Source organism: Nanorana parkeri, unplaced genomic scaffold (genome assembly GCF_000935625.1).
Source record: "Nanorana parkeri isolate BGI_ZX_2015 unplaced genomic scaffold, ASM93562v1 scaffold807, whole genome shotgun sequence".
NCBI classification, from domain to species: Eukaryota; Metazoa; Chordata; class Amphibia; order Anura; family Dicroglossidae; genus Nanorana; species Nanorana parkeri.
In genome coordinates this window covers 703,892-719,917 of record NW_017307075.1, presented here as the reverse complement: position 1 = coordinate 719,917, position 16,026 = coordinate 703,892, and the positions used below count along the sequence as shown (strand labels likewise).

General features: G+C 39.1%; 1 protein-coding gene across 1 annotated transcript; it reads right to left on the bottom strand.

Moving 5' to 3' along the window:
* Window positions 1-11,191: 11,191 nt before the first annotated feature.
* On the bottom strand, window positions 11,192-12,040 carry LOC108794062 (olfactory receptor 1C1-like). The gene has a single exon (XM_018565038.1). It carries the CDS (start codon window positions 11,936-11,938, stop codon window positions 11,192-11,194), a length of 747 nt encoding a protein of 248 aa, XP_018420540.1. The 5' UTR covers window positions 11,939-12,040.
* Between the last annotated feature and the right edge of the window lie 3,986 nt (window positions 12,041-16,026).

Genomic DNA, 16,026 nt, shown 5'->3' with positions numbered 1-16,026 from the left:
CCCCTCATTTCCTGTCCTGTGTATATCAGATCAATTAAATTAATATATATATTTTTTCATATTCAAAGCATTTTCACAACTTTTTTTATTTACTATGTTTTAAATCCATCAAAAACATAACCAGTGTCAAAAATAGCATTACAGAACAAGGTAATACATTTAGGGTCAATTACAACTCTTTTAAAAAAAGGGGTTGAAACTTGTGGTGATTCATGTTGTTATTGGTTTTTTATATTTTATACGTGATACATTTCCAGAGCACTACGTGTTAGGAAATATGTTAAAAAAACACCTTATTTACTATGCACCTTAGCTCCATCTAGTGGCCATAATGCGGCAGTACATTTTTCCTGAAAAAATATATATTAAGAACTTTCATTCTGTGTCAACAGAGGCAAAAAAGAATGTTCACAGAGATGCACAGGGTGAATGTCTCTGGAAATTGTTTATAAATAGACCTCATAATAACCACAGAATACAATTATGAGCCATTCTGCAAGTATGCAATATCCTGGCAACAATCTTTGATTATAAAAATTAGATATGCACAGATACTTTTCGAGTACCAGTGCAGATACTTCATTTGCAATTTCATGAGAACTACCAGGGTTGCAGCGGTTGCAGCTGGGACCTGGCTCTGGCACTCCACCACTGTACTGAAATCATTAGTCTGTATTGTTTTAGAAAAACTGTCACATGACAATAAACAAAAATGTATCAGTACTCGTACTTGGAAGTACACGGCAAGTACCAATACTCGTACTCGCAAAACTGGTATCTGTGCATCCCTTCATTTATATTTATAAAAACAAAATCATACATTAAAACAGAGATGTACAAATCCCAGGAGCTCTGTGTGCTCCTTACATATGACAGCTGCCTCCTAATTTTTGAATTTTTCTCTAGTGTAGTCTTGGAGCTCAAAAGTATAGGTACATGTACTCGTACTTGTACCGGGTATTGTACTTGGTATCTGTGCAACCCTAATAAAAATCTATCCTTCCCTTTAAGTAAAGTTCAACTGGTCTTTGGTTTCAGGGCCCCCTGGCAAAGCACCCCATGTTGATTAGGAAAAGGGCCTCTTCTCCACAACCCTGGCCTGATGAAGGTCTGCGGGCAGGGCTTATCTGAGGTCTGGGTGCCCCCTTTCATAAAAGGGGCACTCAGATGCTGGTGCCACCCCTCGTGAATGAGTAAGGGGTAGTTGTTATCCCTACTCATTCGCCATATAACAGTAAAATAGTAAATAGACACAGCACACTGTACTACAAAGTCCTATATTTGAAACAAAAAAACAACCGTTTTTTACCCGCACAACCACCGAGCCAGGGTAGTGGGGAATAGGCCCTGGTCCTCATCAACATGAGGACAAGGTGCTTTGCCAGGGTTGTTTTTTTAAAAACAGTTTGATTCTGGGTTTTTTTAAACATACTCAGGCTATGTATTGCTTTAAGCTGCTTTGCCAACATATTTACAACCGGCCATTTAGGACAGGACTCAATCTCATTAGGAGTCTTTATTAGACCCTGCTAACGGAGGTTTATAACATGGTTGTAATCCATCTAACTTTCTCTGCTTGGTGTCATATGTGTTTTAAACTGGGCTGTGTTTTGTCAAAGTGTTACCTCCTTTGACTGCCTAACACAGACATGAGATTTAAATCTGACAGTTTTTGCCACCAACGTGTTAATTTTGGAGAAAATGAGAGTGGCATGGTATTCAGTGTGACTCCCTCATTCCCCCTACACAGTTTGAGTTTCCCCAAACCCCACTATCATTGTAAGGTCCCTTTCGGTTTTGGACCCTCTGATCAACCTCACCCATAAGGATACCTACTTGTGCCATTGCCCAAAAATGAATGTAAAAGAACTCTGTAGGCCTGAATAATTTAAAAGTAAATTTAGATCTATAAAGGGATCAACAATTAAGTAAAATTGTGTTGTGCAAAATTCCAATTCCCATTGTTAACCATGAAAAAAAATACAGGACAAATGTATATAAATATTGTAGTGCTAAACCCAAATTTTATTCAGCATGTACCTGCTGCCAGAATCTCCCTACATAATTTTTCACCTTTTCTTTTTAGCTTCCAAATTCTTCTTGGTTGCCATCACATCAGGCTGTTTTATGCAGTTTTAAAGCTCTTGATTTATGAAGACTGTATGCAGTTTCATTAAACTTATTGCAAACATTTAAAAAGAATGTACTGAATAAATTGTGTGTTGCTTCTGTCAAACAAAATATTCAAATATTTTAGCATTCAATTACAGGTGAATGGGCTTGGAGTTAATTCAAATTATGTCTGTTTGATGTGGTTGCAGTGTACTTTTGGTGGTTTGTACATACAAAATCATACCTTTTTTAGTTCCTTGTGATATTTCATGCCCTGAAAATTCTTTTTGCTTTGCAGAACTTCCTCTCCTTCGCAAAACAATACCTTTTTTCACTGCCACCCACAAAACAGCTCCCAAGCAAAATTATTTTTCTGAATACATTCGAGTTCATTTGAAGCTGGATACTCGCCAGCTGTATAAGTTACCATGCTTCACATAACAATGTTTAATGGCAGCTTCTTGTTCACTGCAGCAGCCCGTCACTAATGATGGCCTCTCTGCCACACAATGACAGCATATTTGCTAATTGGTAATATTACCAAAAGCTTATACTAATTCTTCTCACTTCTTTTGATTCATGTCATAGCAATTATTACAGCAAAGATTAGGTGGATGCAGTTTTAATCTGTCAAAAGCAGAGAGTTTAATTATTCAAGAAAAAGAGTGTTCCTGCAATAAAAACAGCACCAATTGCAGTTTTCAAATATATTCCACAAGTGGTTATCTTATAAAACGCAACGTATTTAATTAAAATTCTTCTCTTCTGAATGCCACATAAAAATATTCAATGACAAATATTATTCCTTTAATGTATACACACTTGTTATGGTCACTCCTTTATTCTCTTTATCTTGCCCCCAGTTTCTGTTGCCTCCACTGTTTTCAGTTAAATGTTTGTTTAGTTCTTATGTTGTTTTCCCTGATTGCTACTTATGTATATATATATTTTTTTGGTGGGGGGTACAATATACTTCATTGGTGAATTTATATATTGATTGATGTGGATATATTGATATAGCAGTGGATATATGCAAAATCCCCTGAGGGTTTTATTATCTTTTAAAGGGGCTCTAAACCCTCCGGGTTTTTTTTTGCCTATATAGGCAAACAGTTTAAAAAAAACAAAAACGCTTTAACAGCGGTTTACACTTACCCCGTATTCGTCACGAGCTCCCGCCCGAGAATCCGAAACTGCATGGGCAGCCGCAAATCATCTTGGGGCGGGCGCATGTGCAGTTCGGATTTTCGCCCGGGAGATGAACAGAGACGCAAGGTAAGTCTATGGACTCGCATGCAGACACTGCTGGATCGGGAGTCAGCGCTGGATCGGAGAGCCGCCGCACCGCTGGAGGGACAGATGAAAACATCAGGAAAGAAGAGGAAGATCGGATTAAGAAACCTCATTTAAGGTAAGTGCTAACATTAACATTGGGGGGGAAGGAAAAAAAATGTTGTGTCCCCAAAAAAGGGTATAAAATTCATTTCAGTACAGCGCTGCATGACGGAATAAATGTCAGTCAAAGTACCGCATCGCTGAATACTGAAAAATGGCCTGGATGGGAAGGGGGTTTAACACCGCGGATGTCAACTGGTTAATGTCACTTTAAGGGAATATAATCTCAGAAAAATGTCATGGTGGAGTTGGCTATTTTTTATCTAACAGTGCATTCTCTGCCACTGCAGGTGTCTGAAGTACACATACATATACACATTCATATACCGTATTTTTCCGCCTATAAGACGTTCCCGTGTATAGATGAAAGTCGCACTCCATGATATTAAAGTCAATGCTGTTTATTGACTGAGCTAACACACATCTCCTTAGCCTCTTTTGCTAAACAATAAAACAGCATTGACTTTAATATCATGGAGTGCGAGTGACTACTTTCATCTATCTACATTTCACGGAGGCATCCGTTGTCACCACCGCACCCACCCAGTTGGATTTGGGTTTTTGTCCAGTCAGGAGTGCGATGGGACAGGAGGATTAAGCCCCCATGTATAGGACGCCCCCCACTTTTCTTACCCAAAACTCAGAAATCAATATTTTCCATGCTCTTTTGCATAACTGATTACATCCAGTTTAAATTTTGCAGAGTAAGACAGCCGCTTACTGGTACCGGTATTTACCGGTATTTTTTTTGTTTTCCGACATTTCTATGGGCTCCCTGTTGCATCTGGGCACTGGCGACACGCTCTCTGCAGCATCAGCTGATGCCGGGTACATAAGGCTCATGATTGGAGGAAACCTGTTAGCTTGTCTCTGCAATCGGAAGTTTCACTCGTGAGGCTAGTTTGCAGAGGTATCGGCAGTTTCGCAACCGCGGTTCTCCTCTTGGCCCCCCGTGTATAAGACGCCCCTCCATTTTTTATTAAATATTTTAAAGAAAAAGTATAGTCTTATACACGGAAAAATACAGTAATAGGTGGACATGTATAGGTGGAATGAAGGGTTGAGGTCTTTCAGTTGTCACAGATTAGTTCTTAGTGCCACAAACTCAGGACAGGTCAATTACAGCTCAGACTGTAGCTTTCAGCTTGCTTGCACCTGATAAAGGAAACAGCTAGTTTAGGTTTAGGGGTTAGTAAAAAGGCTAGGTTAGCTTACCGGTAGGTTAAAGGATTTGGGTGTTTAAAAGAACCACTATTGAAGTCCCAACCTCTGTCTCAACAATTTTTGACAGACAGCTAGGTTTGCATATAAAGGTGGGTTTAAAGGCCAAGGTCACTGGATCATCATCAGCACCTCTTCTTGTAATGGTGATCAGTCCTTTCAGATGCTGTCTTTTGCCTTTTGTCAGTTCAACTATAGAAGAGTAGAAAGCTGAAAGGTCTTGTCATTCCCAGCAGCAAATTGTATAAAACTAGCTCCCTTATATGCCACTCTTCATTTTTAAAGCAGATTACTTTAACAGATTGCTATAAACCTCCAAATATAGGTCAACCTCAAATACTATGTAACTATGTAACTATGTAACTTTAAGTAGAAAGTACTGACAAGTCTGTCAAATTTCAGCCCAATAGCACTTCCATCGAAGCACTCATGTAATCGTGCTGTAGAAAAGGACCATGTACTAGCGCTGTAGAAAAGGACCATGTACTAGCACGGTAGAAAAGGACCATGTACTAGCGCTGTAGAAAAGGACCATGTACTAGCACGGTAGAAAAGGACCATGTACTAGCGCTGTAGAAAAGGACCATGTACTAGCACGGTAGAAAAGGACCATGTACTAGCAAATACTCTGCAGCTCTCTTGGGCTGAAAAGGAAAGAGACACATTATTGGTCATTGATCATATGTCTAACATTTCAACTATATCTTCACCCCCTTAACCCATAACACTTCAAGGCACAAAATGTATACTGATAAATGTATTATGTTAATACATGAAATTATATTAATCAGTATATGAATTTCTTTTTAATTTCACGTACCTTAATATTTTTCTTCAGCATAGAACATGTACCTTTTTAATTGACTCAATTAAATGTATATTAAAGCATAATGGGTTTCTGTAGACACTCTTGTCTCTTTTAAAGGCCCTCAGAAATTAAACTTAAGGAGTCAAGCCTATTGAGACCCATACTATCACTCTCTATTCAAATTAAAATCATGCCCAGTGATGTTTCTACTCTCTCGTTATATACAGTGTATGGAAACCTCACATTTTCCTGTAAATATGTGCTTAAATACATTCCATTCTTTTTTGAGCAATATATCTTTGAAGAGTTTTATGGAAAAGTACAAAAGAGAAGTCATGTAAAAAGTATGATGTATAACAGTAGAATCTTGGCAAGTTGGCATAGTTCATACTTGGTATATAGAGCTAATTTATCATTAGATTACAGACAGCAGATTCAAACTGCTGATTCTGACTAGTTAGGCATGGTATAGCAATAATTTAACTCTATTAGATGACTTGCCATATGAAGGATAGGGAAAACAACATGTTAGACCCATAATCAGGCTGTAACATGAAACATGGTCACATCCCTAAACACCCACCCCCATTTAACCCCTCTCCCCCCACACTTACCTGAATTGCAGGGTTCTTCTCCCTGCAGACTGCTGTCAAATCTTGCATTTGACACATTTGTGTCGGATGAGCCGTTGACAGGATCTGTGAATGGAGAGACTACAATTCTCATCCGTCACCATGGCAGAGGGACTTGCAGTTCTCAATGAAGTACACGTGCATTGATTTCCCTGCACTTGTAGTCCATCCATTTTTCCTCCCATGTGTGGAGTCTCAAGAGGCAGTGACGGTTCTCAGGTGACTGTGTGAAGTCTTAGGAGACTGTGCATTGTCTCTGGAGGCTGTGCAGGGTCTTAGGAGAATTTGCCTGGGTCTCAGGAGCCTATGTGGGGTCTTTGAAGGCTTTGTGGGATCTCAGGTGGCTGTGCAGAGTCAAAGAAGGCTGTGAGGGGGTCTCAGGAGACTGTGTAGGGTCTCAGGCAGCTGTAAGGGGTGTCAGGAGACTGGGCTTGGTCTGAGATGGGCTGCGCAGAGTCTTAGGAGGCTGTGCTGGGTCTCAGGAGGCTGTCTGGGGTCTCATCTGGCTGTGTGTGGTCTTTGGAGGATGTGCGGGGTATTAGGAGGCTGTACAGAGTCTCAGGAGGCTGTGTGGGGTCTTACAAGACTGTGCGGTGGTCCCAAGAGGCTGTATGGGGTTTTAGGAGGTGATGTGGGGGTCTCAGGAGGTTGTGCAGGGTCTCAGGAGGCTGTGCAGTGTCTCACGTGGGCTGTGCAGGGTCTCAGGAGGCTTTTCAGGGTGTTAGGAGGCTGTGCGGTGTCTTAAGAGTCTGTGTGGGGTCTCAGGCCAATGTGTGGGCCATCAGGAGGCTGTGCAGGGTCTCAGGTTGTTGTGCGGGGTATTAGGAGGCTGTGTGGGGGCTCAGTAGGCTGTGCGAGGTCACAGGTGGCTGTGCTAGGTTTTTGGAGTCTGTGCGGGGTCTCAGGTGGCTTTGCGGGCTCTTAGGTGGCTGTGCTGCGTCTCAGGAGGCTGTACACGGTCTCAGGGGGCTGTGCAGGGTCTTAGAAGGCTGTGTGGGCTCTCAGAAGGTTGTGCAGGCTCTTAGGTGGCTCTGCAGGTTTTAAAGAGGCTGTGTGGGGTCTCAGGTGGCTGTAGGGGGGTCTTAGGAGGCTGTGGGGTGTCTCACCAGGGGTCATGGTTGGTCTTGCAGGTGGGTGCGGGCTGTGTGGTTTTAATGCCCATATCGGTATCAGTGCATTCCTACTTTAAATATTTTATAAAATAAAATGTGTTACACATGGTGATATGGAAGCCACATGGTACTCAAGCTGGTGAAGTACAGCCATAAACAGAGTAGTACAGCTGGAGATGCAGACAACTATACAAAGTAACATTTTCTGACAATTTGGCAGCAGTGAGAGTGAGATACAGGTAAATATTACCAGAAATATATATACTTTTTTATGTTTCTATTTTCTTCCATTTTTTTGCAGATTTTTTATGTTTACTGTTGTATAAAACTAGCGTGTATCTGGTAAAATTCTGTCTTCCTGGTTCAACAGTACATTTTGATTTTTAGTTATCTATGGCAATGACATAAATAGACATAAAACAGGACTCATAACATTCAAGATATGGTAAGTTATTTGGAGATCAGAGAGTGTGCTAAAGTAAAGATGTAGATCCTTTAAATACAGAGGGGACAGTTGCGTTGGATCGGCCACCTTATACTCAGCCTTTCTTGTGAAACGTGTTACAAAGCTTGCCTGGCATGCCTAATTGGGAGAGATCCCAGGGAGGGCTCGGACCATCCTAACATTATTTTATCATCCAGGAGGATTGATAATGCCTTGAGATCCTTGACTTGACTTGATTTTGGAAATGTTTTGACCTACTAAAATGGAAAATTAGTCAAGCATATAATCAAATAAAATGTTTTTGGTCCTTTTCCTACCTTGTCACAATAACCTTTATGGCTATATTTTCTAGTTGAGTCCCAAGCTCTGCTTCATAGAAGCCACAGTTTTCATACTGCATTGATGAGGAAAAAACGGTTCTATAATATTATCTATACAAAACACCAGTGATTCTGGATGTACAGTTGGCTATTAGGGCAAAATAAAAAATACTTACATGGCTCCATCCACTACCCTAAAATGGGATTTGTGAGCGAATGAGACCCTCTGTTCTATTGGCTCATTAAAGGGCTTTTTGGGTTCCCTTTTTTCCTTCTTACCATAACCTTCATGCTTATAATTTACCCTGTACATAGGGAAATAATTTCCCTGTGACAACAGAAAGCAAAAGATTACCAAAGTGCCAAAATTATGTATATATTCATTTTCAGGTATTTAAAGTGTAACAGGAATTAACTTTTTTGTAAACTTACATTGTTGCAGCTTGGCTTCATCTAAGTATTCCTACCTGATATCCACAGGGCCTCTGGGGATGCAGAACATTTCTGTAGTAGCCTGCACTACAGTGATAGCTTTGATCTTCCAAGTGAGGCTCGTCTACACATTGAACACAGAGGGGTTGATTTACTAACCTTATAAACACGCCACAAACAAGTATACACCTCTGTAGTGTGTTCCCTCCCAGCATGATCTATTGGTGGAATCTAGACACCTTTGTAGTGTGTACACACCCAGCAGGTATGTTGTGCAAAGCTCTGCATGAATTGCAAGGTGATGTTGTGTAAATTAGCTCTACATTGTGTTGCATTGATGAATGCAGGAATGTAAATGCATGAGCTAACCATTTTGGTCTAAACTGTGAAGCAGCATTATATATGCATCATGTGCATGATTTTTCCATATATGGCATTAGTGGAAATATGCTTTTAGAGACTTTTTGGTTGATAAATACGTTTTGCTGTGTAAAAATCACACGCACCTAGTGCGTGCGTGTGTTTAGGTTAGTAAATCACCCCCAGAGAGTCGCTTTCTTGGCACCTCTGCTATTCAGAGAATTCCTTTTTTTAATTGAATACATTGCATTTTGCGGTTGGACAAGGTTGAAGAGCGTGACCTCATCTGTACTTCCTCTCAACCTTGTGGAAGCTTAGTTTATTGGACAGGGAGGATGAGTGGGGGTATGTTTATTTAGATTGGGGTTGTTCTACATAAGGATACAGGAGCTCATTCATAGGTCCTGGAAAAAGGGAGCAAAGAGAACATTTGTAAAGTTGCAAAAAGCCAACAATAAGGTCCTAGCTTTTATTTGTTAGGAATATGAATAAGACTCTCTTACTTTAAGAATAGAAAAAGCTAGTGACCGTTATGAAGAGCAGGCCTCTTTACTAAAAAAAAAATCTTGTTAATGACTATGGACAACCGTATTACTTTTTTCCAAATTTCCATGTTCTTTTTTTTTTAACCTCATAAATATTTGTAAACCTTTCAAAGCTTACCTGCACTGATGATTTTAATCTTATATTTGTTTTACATTTCCCTACTTGTTGGCAATCACCTCATCTGTGGCACATTCATTTTAATTTGTTGTAAATGAGATGACTACCAACAAGAGTTTTAAGTAGATTACAGTTTTCTAGTAGATTGGAATGGAGTACAAAATAAAGCTCACATAAGCTGGTCATCAAATGATTACAAAACAATAATATGTAATCAAGAAAAGTTTTTTTTTATAAAAAAGAAAAAGTTAAAAATAGGATTTCAATATAATGATTATTATTCCCCAAGATCATTAAGTACATAAACTTTAGAATAAAATAGCTGACTCTCAAACCTCTTAATTTAGTTAAAAATTGTTGCTTTTGGCTTCAAACTATATCTAAAGTGACAACGTTAATTAAAGATTTTAACATTACTTTATTATTACATTTATTTTTTACACTTCAAAGTTTAGCAAAACCCTTTGGCGCTTGTTTATATTTTCTGTTATCTCATGAGACTCATTATAAACTTCATGGTGTTTGCTAATAGATAGAAATTGTAACTACTTCTTGAGATATTGGAATACAACATAGATAATTAGCAAACATCTGGCATCAGGTGCATTATTCACTTGATTAACAATTACAGCAAATTATATTACTGTTGTGTTTACAAGTTTTAGAAGCTAATTAAAGCCACATGTATCAAATCACAATGGCAGCTTCTCACTCCCCAAGGCACATTTTTGCAGAGAAGAAAAACAGCCAATTAGTGGTAGTTGTGAAAATGAAATCATGTTAACTTGTCCTTTGCTGGATACAACTGATACGATTCAAATAAACAATCATCTTTATTTATTCTTTTTGTTTAATGCCATAGAACTATTAAAAATATTTATCCCAAACAAAAAAAGAGTTTTAGCTGGAGATGGGTTTTAGAGTAGTAATAGGTTAATAGTTTGTCTGTGTCCACCTTGAGCAGAATTATGTTTACTTCCTCTCCCATTTCCATCCTGTCATATCTTAACACTCAGGACAAAAAGTGAGTCCCCTCCGGGGGGACACTGATAGCAGTAAAATGTTAAATTTTTACCTTTTCTGCGAGCATCTAAAAAAGATGCTTTTCACTCACTACTCATCTATAATTAATCAGCATTTCAAACAGATTAAAAACATTTTGAGTTTAATATCGCTTTAAGTTAGAAAGTATTGCAAACATGTACTGGTTTGTTTGGTGACCTTAAAGTCACACACTCCAAAGATGCTTGTCTCTGTAGATTATGGCGTGCAAACTGTGGTTTCAGTCTACTAAAGATCCATTAGGCATGCCATTCAATGAAAGATAAGAAATGAAAGGAGGGACCAGGCCCACTCAAGTTGGGAAGATGGTTCTCTATAAAATAAATAGGAAGTGTAGGGGAAAAAAGAAAGAAGATGAGAGGAAAGGAGAGATCAGTTGTCTTCCCTGAGCCTACATGAAAGCTGCAAAGAGAAAGTATAACTACATATTACTGGCAAAGTGACTACATTTTATGAATTTTAGTTATTCAAAACTGCGTAAAATTTTTAACTGGTTAATAAAAAAAAAATGGATTTCATAAAAAGAGCAAGGTCACATATGTTTAGCCTTTGCGATCATTCAATTTATAGTATTGATCACAAATATCATGATGCATTCATGCACTGGTTTCTACTTCTATTTTTCCATTTTATTTCAGCATTTTTTTTATACCATCTTTAAACTCATGATTTTTTAGAGTATAGATTATAGGATTTAATAATGGCACCAAGACAATGTATAAAAGGGCAAAAAATTTGTCTTGTTCTGGATAATAACTAGATGCTGGTCTCATGTATAAACATATGATGGTCCCATAAAATATACTGATACAAGTGAGATGAGAAGTACAGGTAGAAAACGCTTTATGTCTCCCATGAGAAGATTGTATCTTTAATATTGTGGAAATAATTAAAACATAGGATATTAAAGTAAGTATGAAAGTGACAAGAGTAAGAAGTGTGCCCACAATGTAATTCATCATTTCAACATCATCAGTGTTGCTGCAGGAGATTTTAAGAAGAGGTGAGAGATCACAAAAGAAATGGTTAATATCATGTGAGGCACAGAAGGAAAGCTTAGATAAAAGGGCAATGTGTCCGGTTGGATCGAGTAGGCCAATGACCCAGGCTGATGTTGCAAGACCTTTACAGAGTTTTAAGCTCATGAGAGAAACATAATGAAGAGGGCGACAAATGGCCACATAGCGGTCATATGCCATTGCAGCAAGTAATATGACCTCAGTACTGGCAAGAGAAATAAAAAAATACAGTTGAAACATACACCCCACAAATAAAATAGCCTTGTGCTGAGTGAGTAGTATCTTTAACAGGTTGGGCAGAATATTTGAGGTGTAGGCAATGTCAATGACAGATAAGTTCATCAAAAATATGTACATGGGGGAATGTAAATGAGAATTCCCAATAATAACTACAAAAATAATTATGTTCCCAAAAATAATGATAATATATAAGAGCAGAATTATCGTGAAAATTGGTAACTGTAGAGCACCACTTTCTGATAAGCCTTGGATGAAGAACTCTGTCACATTGCCTTGAGTGCCAACCTTGTTTTTGGTCATGTTCACAACTGGAAGAAAAAAAATAAAACTCAGCTTTTTCCCTTGACTTATTTTGTGATTAGTTTATGGCAACAAATAGAGTAACTAAAGTCAAGATCCACTGCCACATAAATACATATGGCATATACACAGTAATATGCCATATATATATATAAATAAATATATATATATTTATTTGTTAACCACTGATCTGAAACAAGTACACACATTATGTATTTTGACTGCACTCTAACCCAACTAGCTGCATTCAGGCAGGGCAGATATCTGCATAGACTAAGGTGAAAGGCCTGCCAGGGCCACTCACACATTATGATAATGACTGTCAGTCATTCTTTCCCATGTAAAATAAAGAATTCCAGACTGCTGTCCGGCTTACCAGACTCCTCATCAGGTCAACACTGGATATTTTCAAGATACCATAGCTAGGAACATATTTACAGTCTTTACTGCCCTAGACATATATGAGTGATTATTATTATTATTATTATTACCAGTCACACCATTAATATCCAATGGTCCACACAGCATAATTTGTGTAGTGAGCAATGACAGCTCCCCCCCACAACCAGGGAGCCCCCACTGACCCCCAGGCTAAGGTAAGGTGACATTTTTAACATATAATAACAAATTTTTTTTCCCTAAATACTCACCTGATCCGATCCACCGAAAAGCGCAGTGTCCCTCCTCTCATGCTGTCAGAATATGCATACAGAGCGTGTCGGTTACTATTTAAGTCGGCGCGCTGTGTGCAGCTTCTGAGAAGATACGCTATTAGCTTAGCGGGAGGGATGCAAAATGCGCAGCCGGCTTCATCGCTATCTTCTCAGAAGCTGCACCCAGCGTGTCGTTTTAAATAGTAACCGACACGCTCTGTATGCATATTCTGACAGCGTGAGAGACGGGAGTCTGCGCTTGTTGGTCGTTCAAGGGATCAGGTGAGTATTAAAGGGTTATTAAACCCTCCGGCTTTTTTGCATATATATAAGGCTAGCAAGCAGTAGATATATGCAAAACGTTTTTTTAAAAATAATAAAACGCTTTAACAGCGGTTTAAACTTAACCCGTCTTCGCCGCACGCTCCTGTCCGAAAATCCGAAACTGCTCGGGTGGCCGCAAAGCATCTTGGGGCAGGTGCATGCGCAGTTCGGATTTTCGTCCGGGAGACGAGGAGAGACGCAAGGTAAGTATATGGACGCGTGCACCCGCATGCAGACACCGTGGGACAGGAAGCGCCAGCAAGGACACAGGAGTCAGCGCTGGATCAGACACATGAAAAGATCAGGAAAGAAGAAGATCGGTTTAAGAGACATCAGTTAAGGTAAGTGCTGACATTAACATTGTGGGAGGGATAAAAAAAATTGACTTTAATGTCACTTTAACCACTTCCGGGCCGCAGTACATCTATAGGCGGCGGCCGGCAGAAGTGGTTAAAACAAGAACACGGCTGCTTCGGCAGCCGTGCTCTTGGTACCGCTCTTAATAGAAGGAGATTGCTGTATGACTTACAAGCAATCGCCTGCTGAGGACTACAAATCTCAGCAGTACTTTATACAGAAATGCTATTGTTATATAAAGTATTGCTGGGATGTGTAGTCCTCTATAGCCTATGCCATTCTGCATTGCTTTAAATATTAGGGATGCACTATATATCGGCCGCCAAAACATATTGGCCGGAAATAGCACTTTTGGCATAATTCTGAAAGTGCCATTTTTCTGCCGATACAGCGGCGCATCCCTGCTTTCTTTCCTCCCCGCTGGGCGCTGCTCTGTGTCCCAGCGGGGAGGAGAAAAAATGACAGCCGGCCGAGCGCTGCGGAAGGAGAGCGCTGTGTTTGTGGGGTTTTTTTTGGGGGGGGGGCCAAAAAAAAAATCTTGCACCAGGGCCCTTTGTTCCTTAGGTCCGCCACTGGCTATACAGGTTGGTCTTTGCATGTTCTTTGCACTTCAAACTGACTTATTAAATACGTTTTTGGTTTAGAAAACCTTGGTGTAGAGAATTACTTGCCTGACAATGCCCAAATGCTGAAGGAAAGTGTCTGCACTGCACATAGCAGCCTGTTACATATTTGTTTAAATGTTCTTACATGCACTACAAAAATGTGGTTTGAATATGAGAATTACTGCATATAAACTGTTATTTTTTTAGTTCATGCAAACCAGCCTTCTACTGAAATCAGAAGATCATAATTACTAGTTAAATGTCATATGTCATTTAAAGAAAACACATTTCAAATGATGTATGTGATATCTATGTTGTTTTTCATTAGTGTCCGGTGGACATTTTTAGTGTACGCATAAGGAATTAAATCCTCCATATATCAGCTGGTGTCAGGTTGCTGCTTCCAGCACAAAACCTGACTTTAAAAAGTTAAACATTTTCAATAGTGCTCCTGGTTCAAATCCTGGCCAAGACTCTACCTGCAAAGAGTTTGGATGTTCTCCCTGTGCTTGTGTGGGTTTCCTCCCATACTCCAAAGATAAGCTGGAAGGTTATTTGGCCCTTGTGTGTGTCTGCATGTGAGACAAGGACCTTGGATTGTAAGCTACTTGAGGGCAGGGACTGATATGCATGTGTGGTATGTAAATGAACCCATAACCTTTCTGACATACATTGCTCACAAACAATGATTTTATTAACCCAATAAACAAAAGATAAAGAAACACTGTAAGTATATCGTGCTTAGAAAATACATAAAATCCATCAGTCATCTTGTCTCATATCTAATATATGATTCTATATAGCTTTGTATATTAATATTCAGTTAAAAGGGCATTTATTACTACTTGAAACTTCAGTTTCATAATTACCTGTAAAATAAATGTAGTTATTTTTGCAAGCAATTGTTTTGTTATTCCATTACCATGAAATTTGCCTACTAACCATGAAATGACACCTAACTTTATAATTTGTTGCATGTCTCTGTATTTGCAATATCACAGCCGCCCAAGACAGTGCAGCAACCAAAGCATCTTATATAGAAAGACAGTGCTTTCCTTAGGGAATGTATTGTAAAAGTTAATTGTACTTCTTGTACTGTATGTGTGATCATTTTGAAATAAAATATGCCCTACAGACATAAAAACCAAGATTAGAAAGCACATGGGGAGCTGCACACATGGGAAGCATAAGGAACATTTAGCAAAGCAAAAAAAAAAAAAAGCAAAACAATACCATTTGATGTACTGTGCAACATCAAATGGTACTGATGCACACCAATCCTTTAAATTACATTGATATTGGGACATGCCATTAAGCTGTATATGGTACTATGAAACAGTACTATTTTCACAGACAGCGACATTGTATTCTGTCATCACATACTTTGGATGCGTAATTGATTTAGTAACCTTTATATTTAGCTTGGCTTAAATAAAGCAGCAAAACCCCAATCTGAATCAATTTGAAAGAAAGGCTTTATTAGGTTGTTTTGGCTGTGACACCTGATTTTTTTGTCCAGCGGCAACAGGCCTGAATCAAATGGTGTAAGAAGCCTCCACAACAACTCTAAAAGCTAAAGGAAAGTTAACTCAACAGAATGCGCCAAAACACTTCATAACTATAACCCGACATTATCTAAACCTCCTACAATCCCTGTTTCCGCAATTATTCTGAAAATATAGGATATAGGATAATATAGGATAGTATACAAGCACTTGAATAGACATTGAAAAAGGCAGCAAATAAAAAGAGACAAGGCAGACAACTTACGGTGTATTATTTAAGAGATGTTAGCTACAAAAATTGTGCAGTGGTTGAACAGTGCAGCTCTAGATAGCAGTAGGAATCAGCTGCAATCTGCAGCTGTAAAAAAAAAGCGCTACACCATAGCTGTCCCAAGTCCAGAAATCTGAGCCCCACTTTGTTCAAGCCCTTTGCACTGCAACACCTCTCCTATATATTCTAG

What these genes read in the sequence shown, in the direction of transcription:
- LOC108794062 (XM_018565038.1), bottom strand. Translation starts at nt 11,938, where the DNA reads ATGTACATATTTTTGATGAACTTATCTGTCATTGACATTGCCTACACC.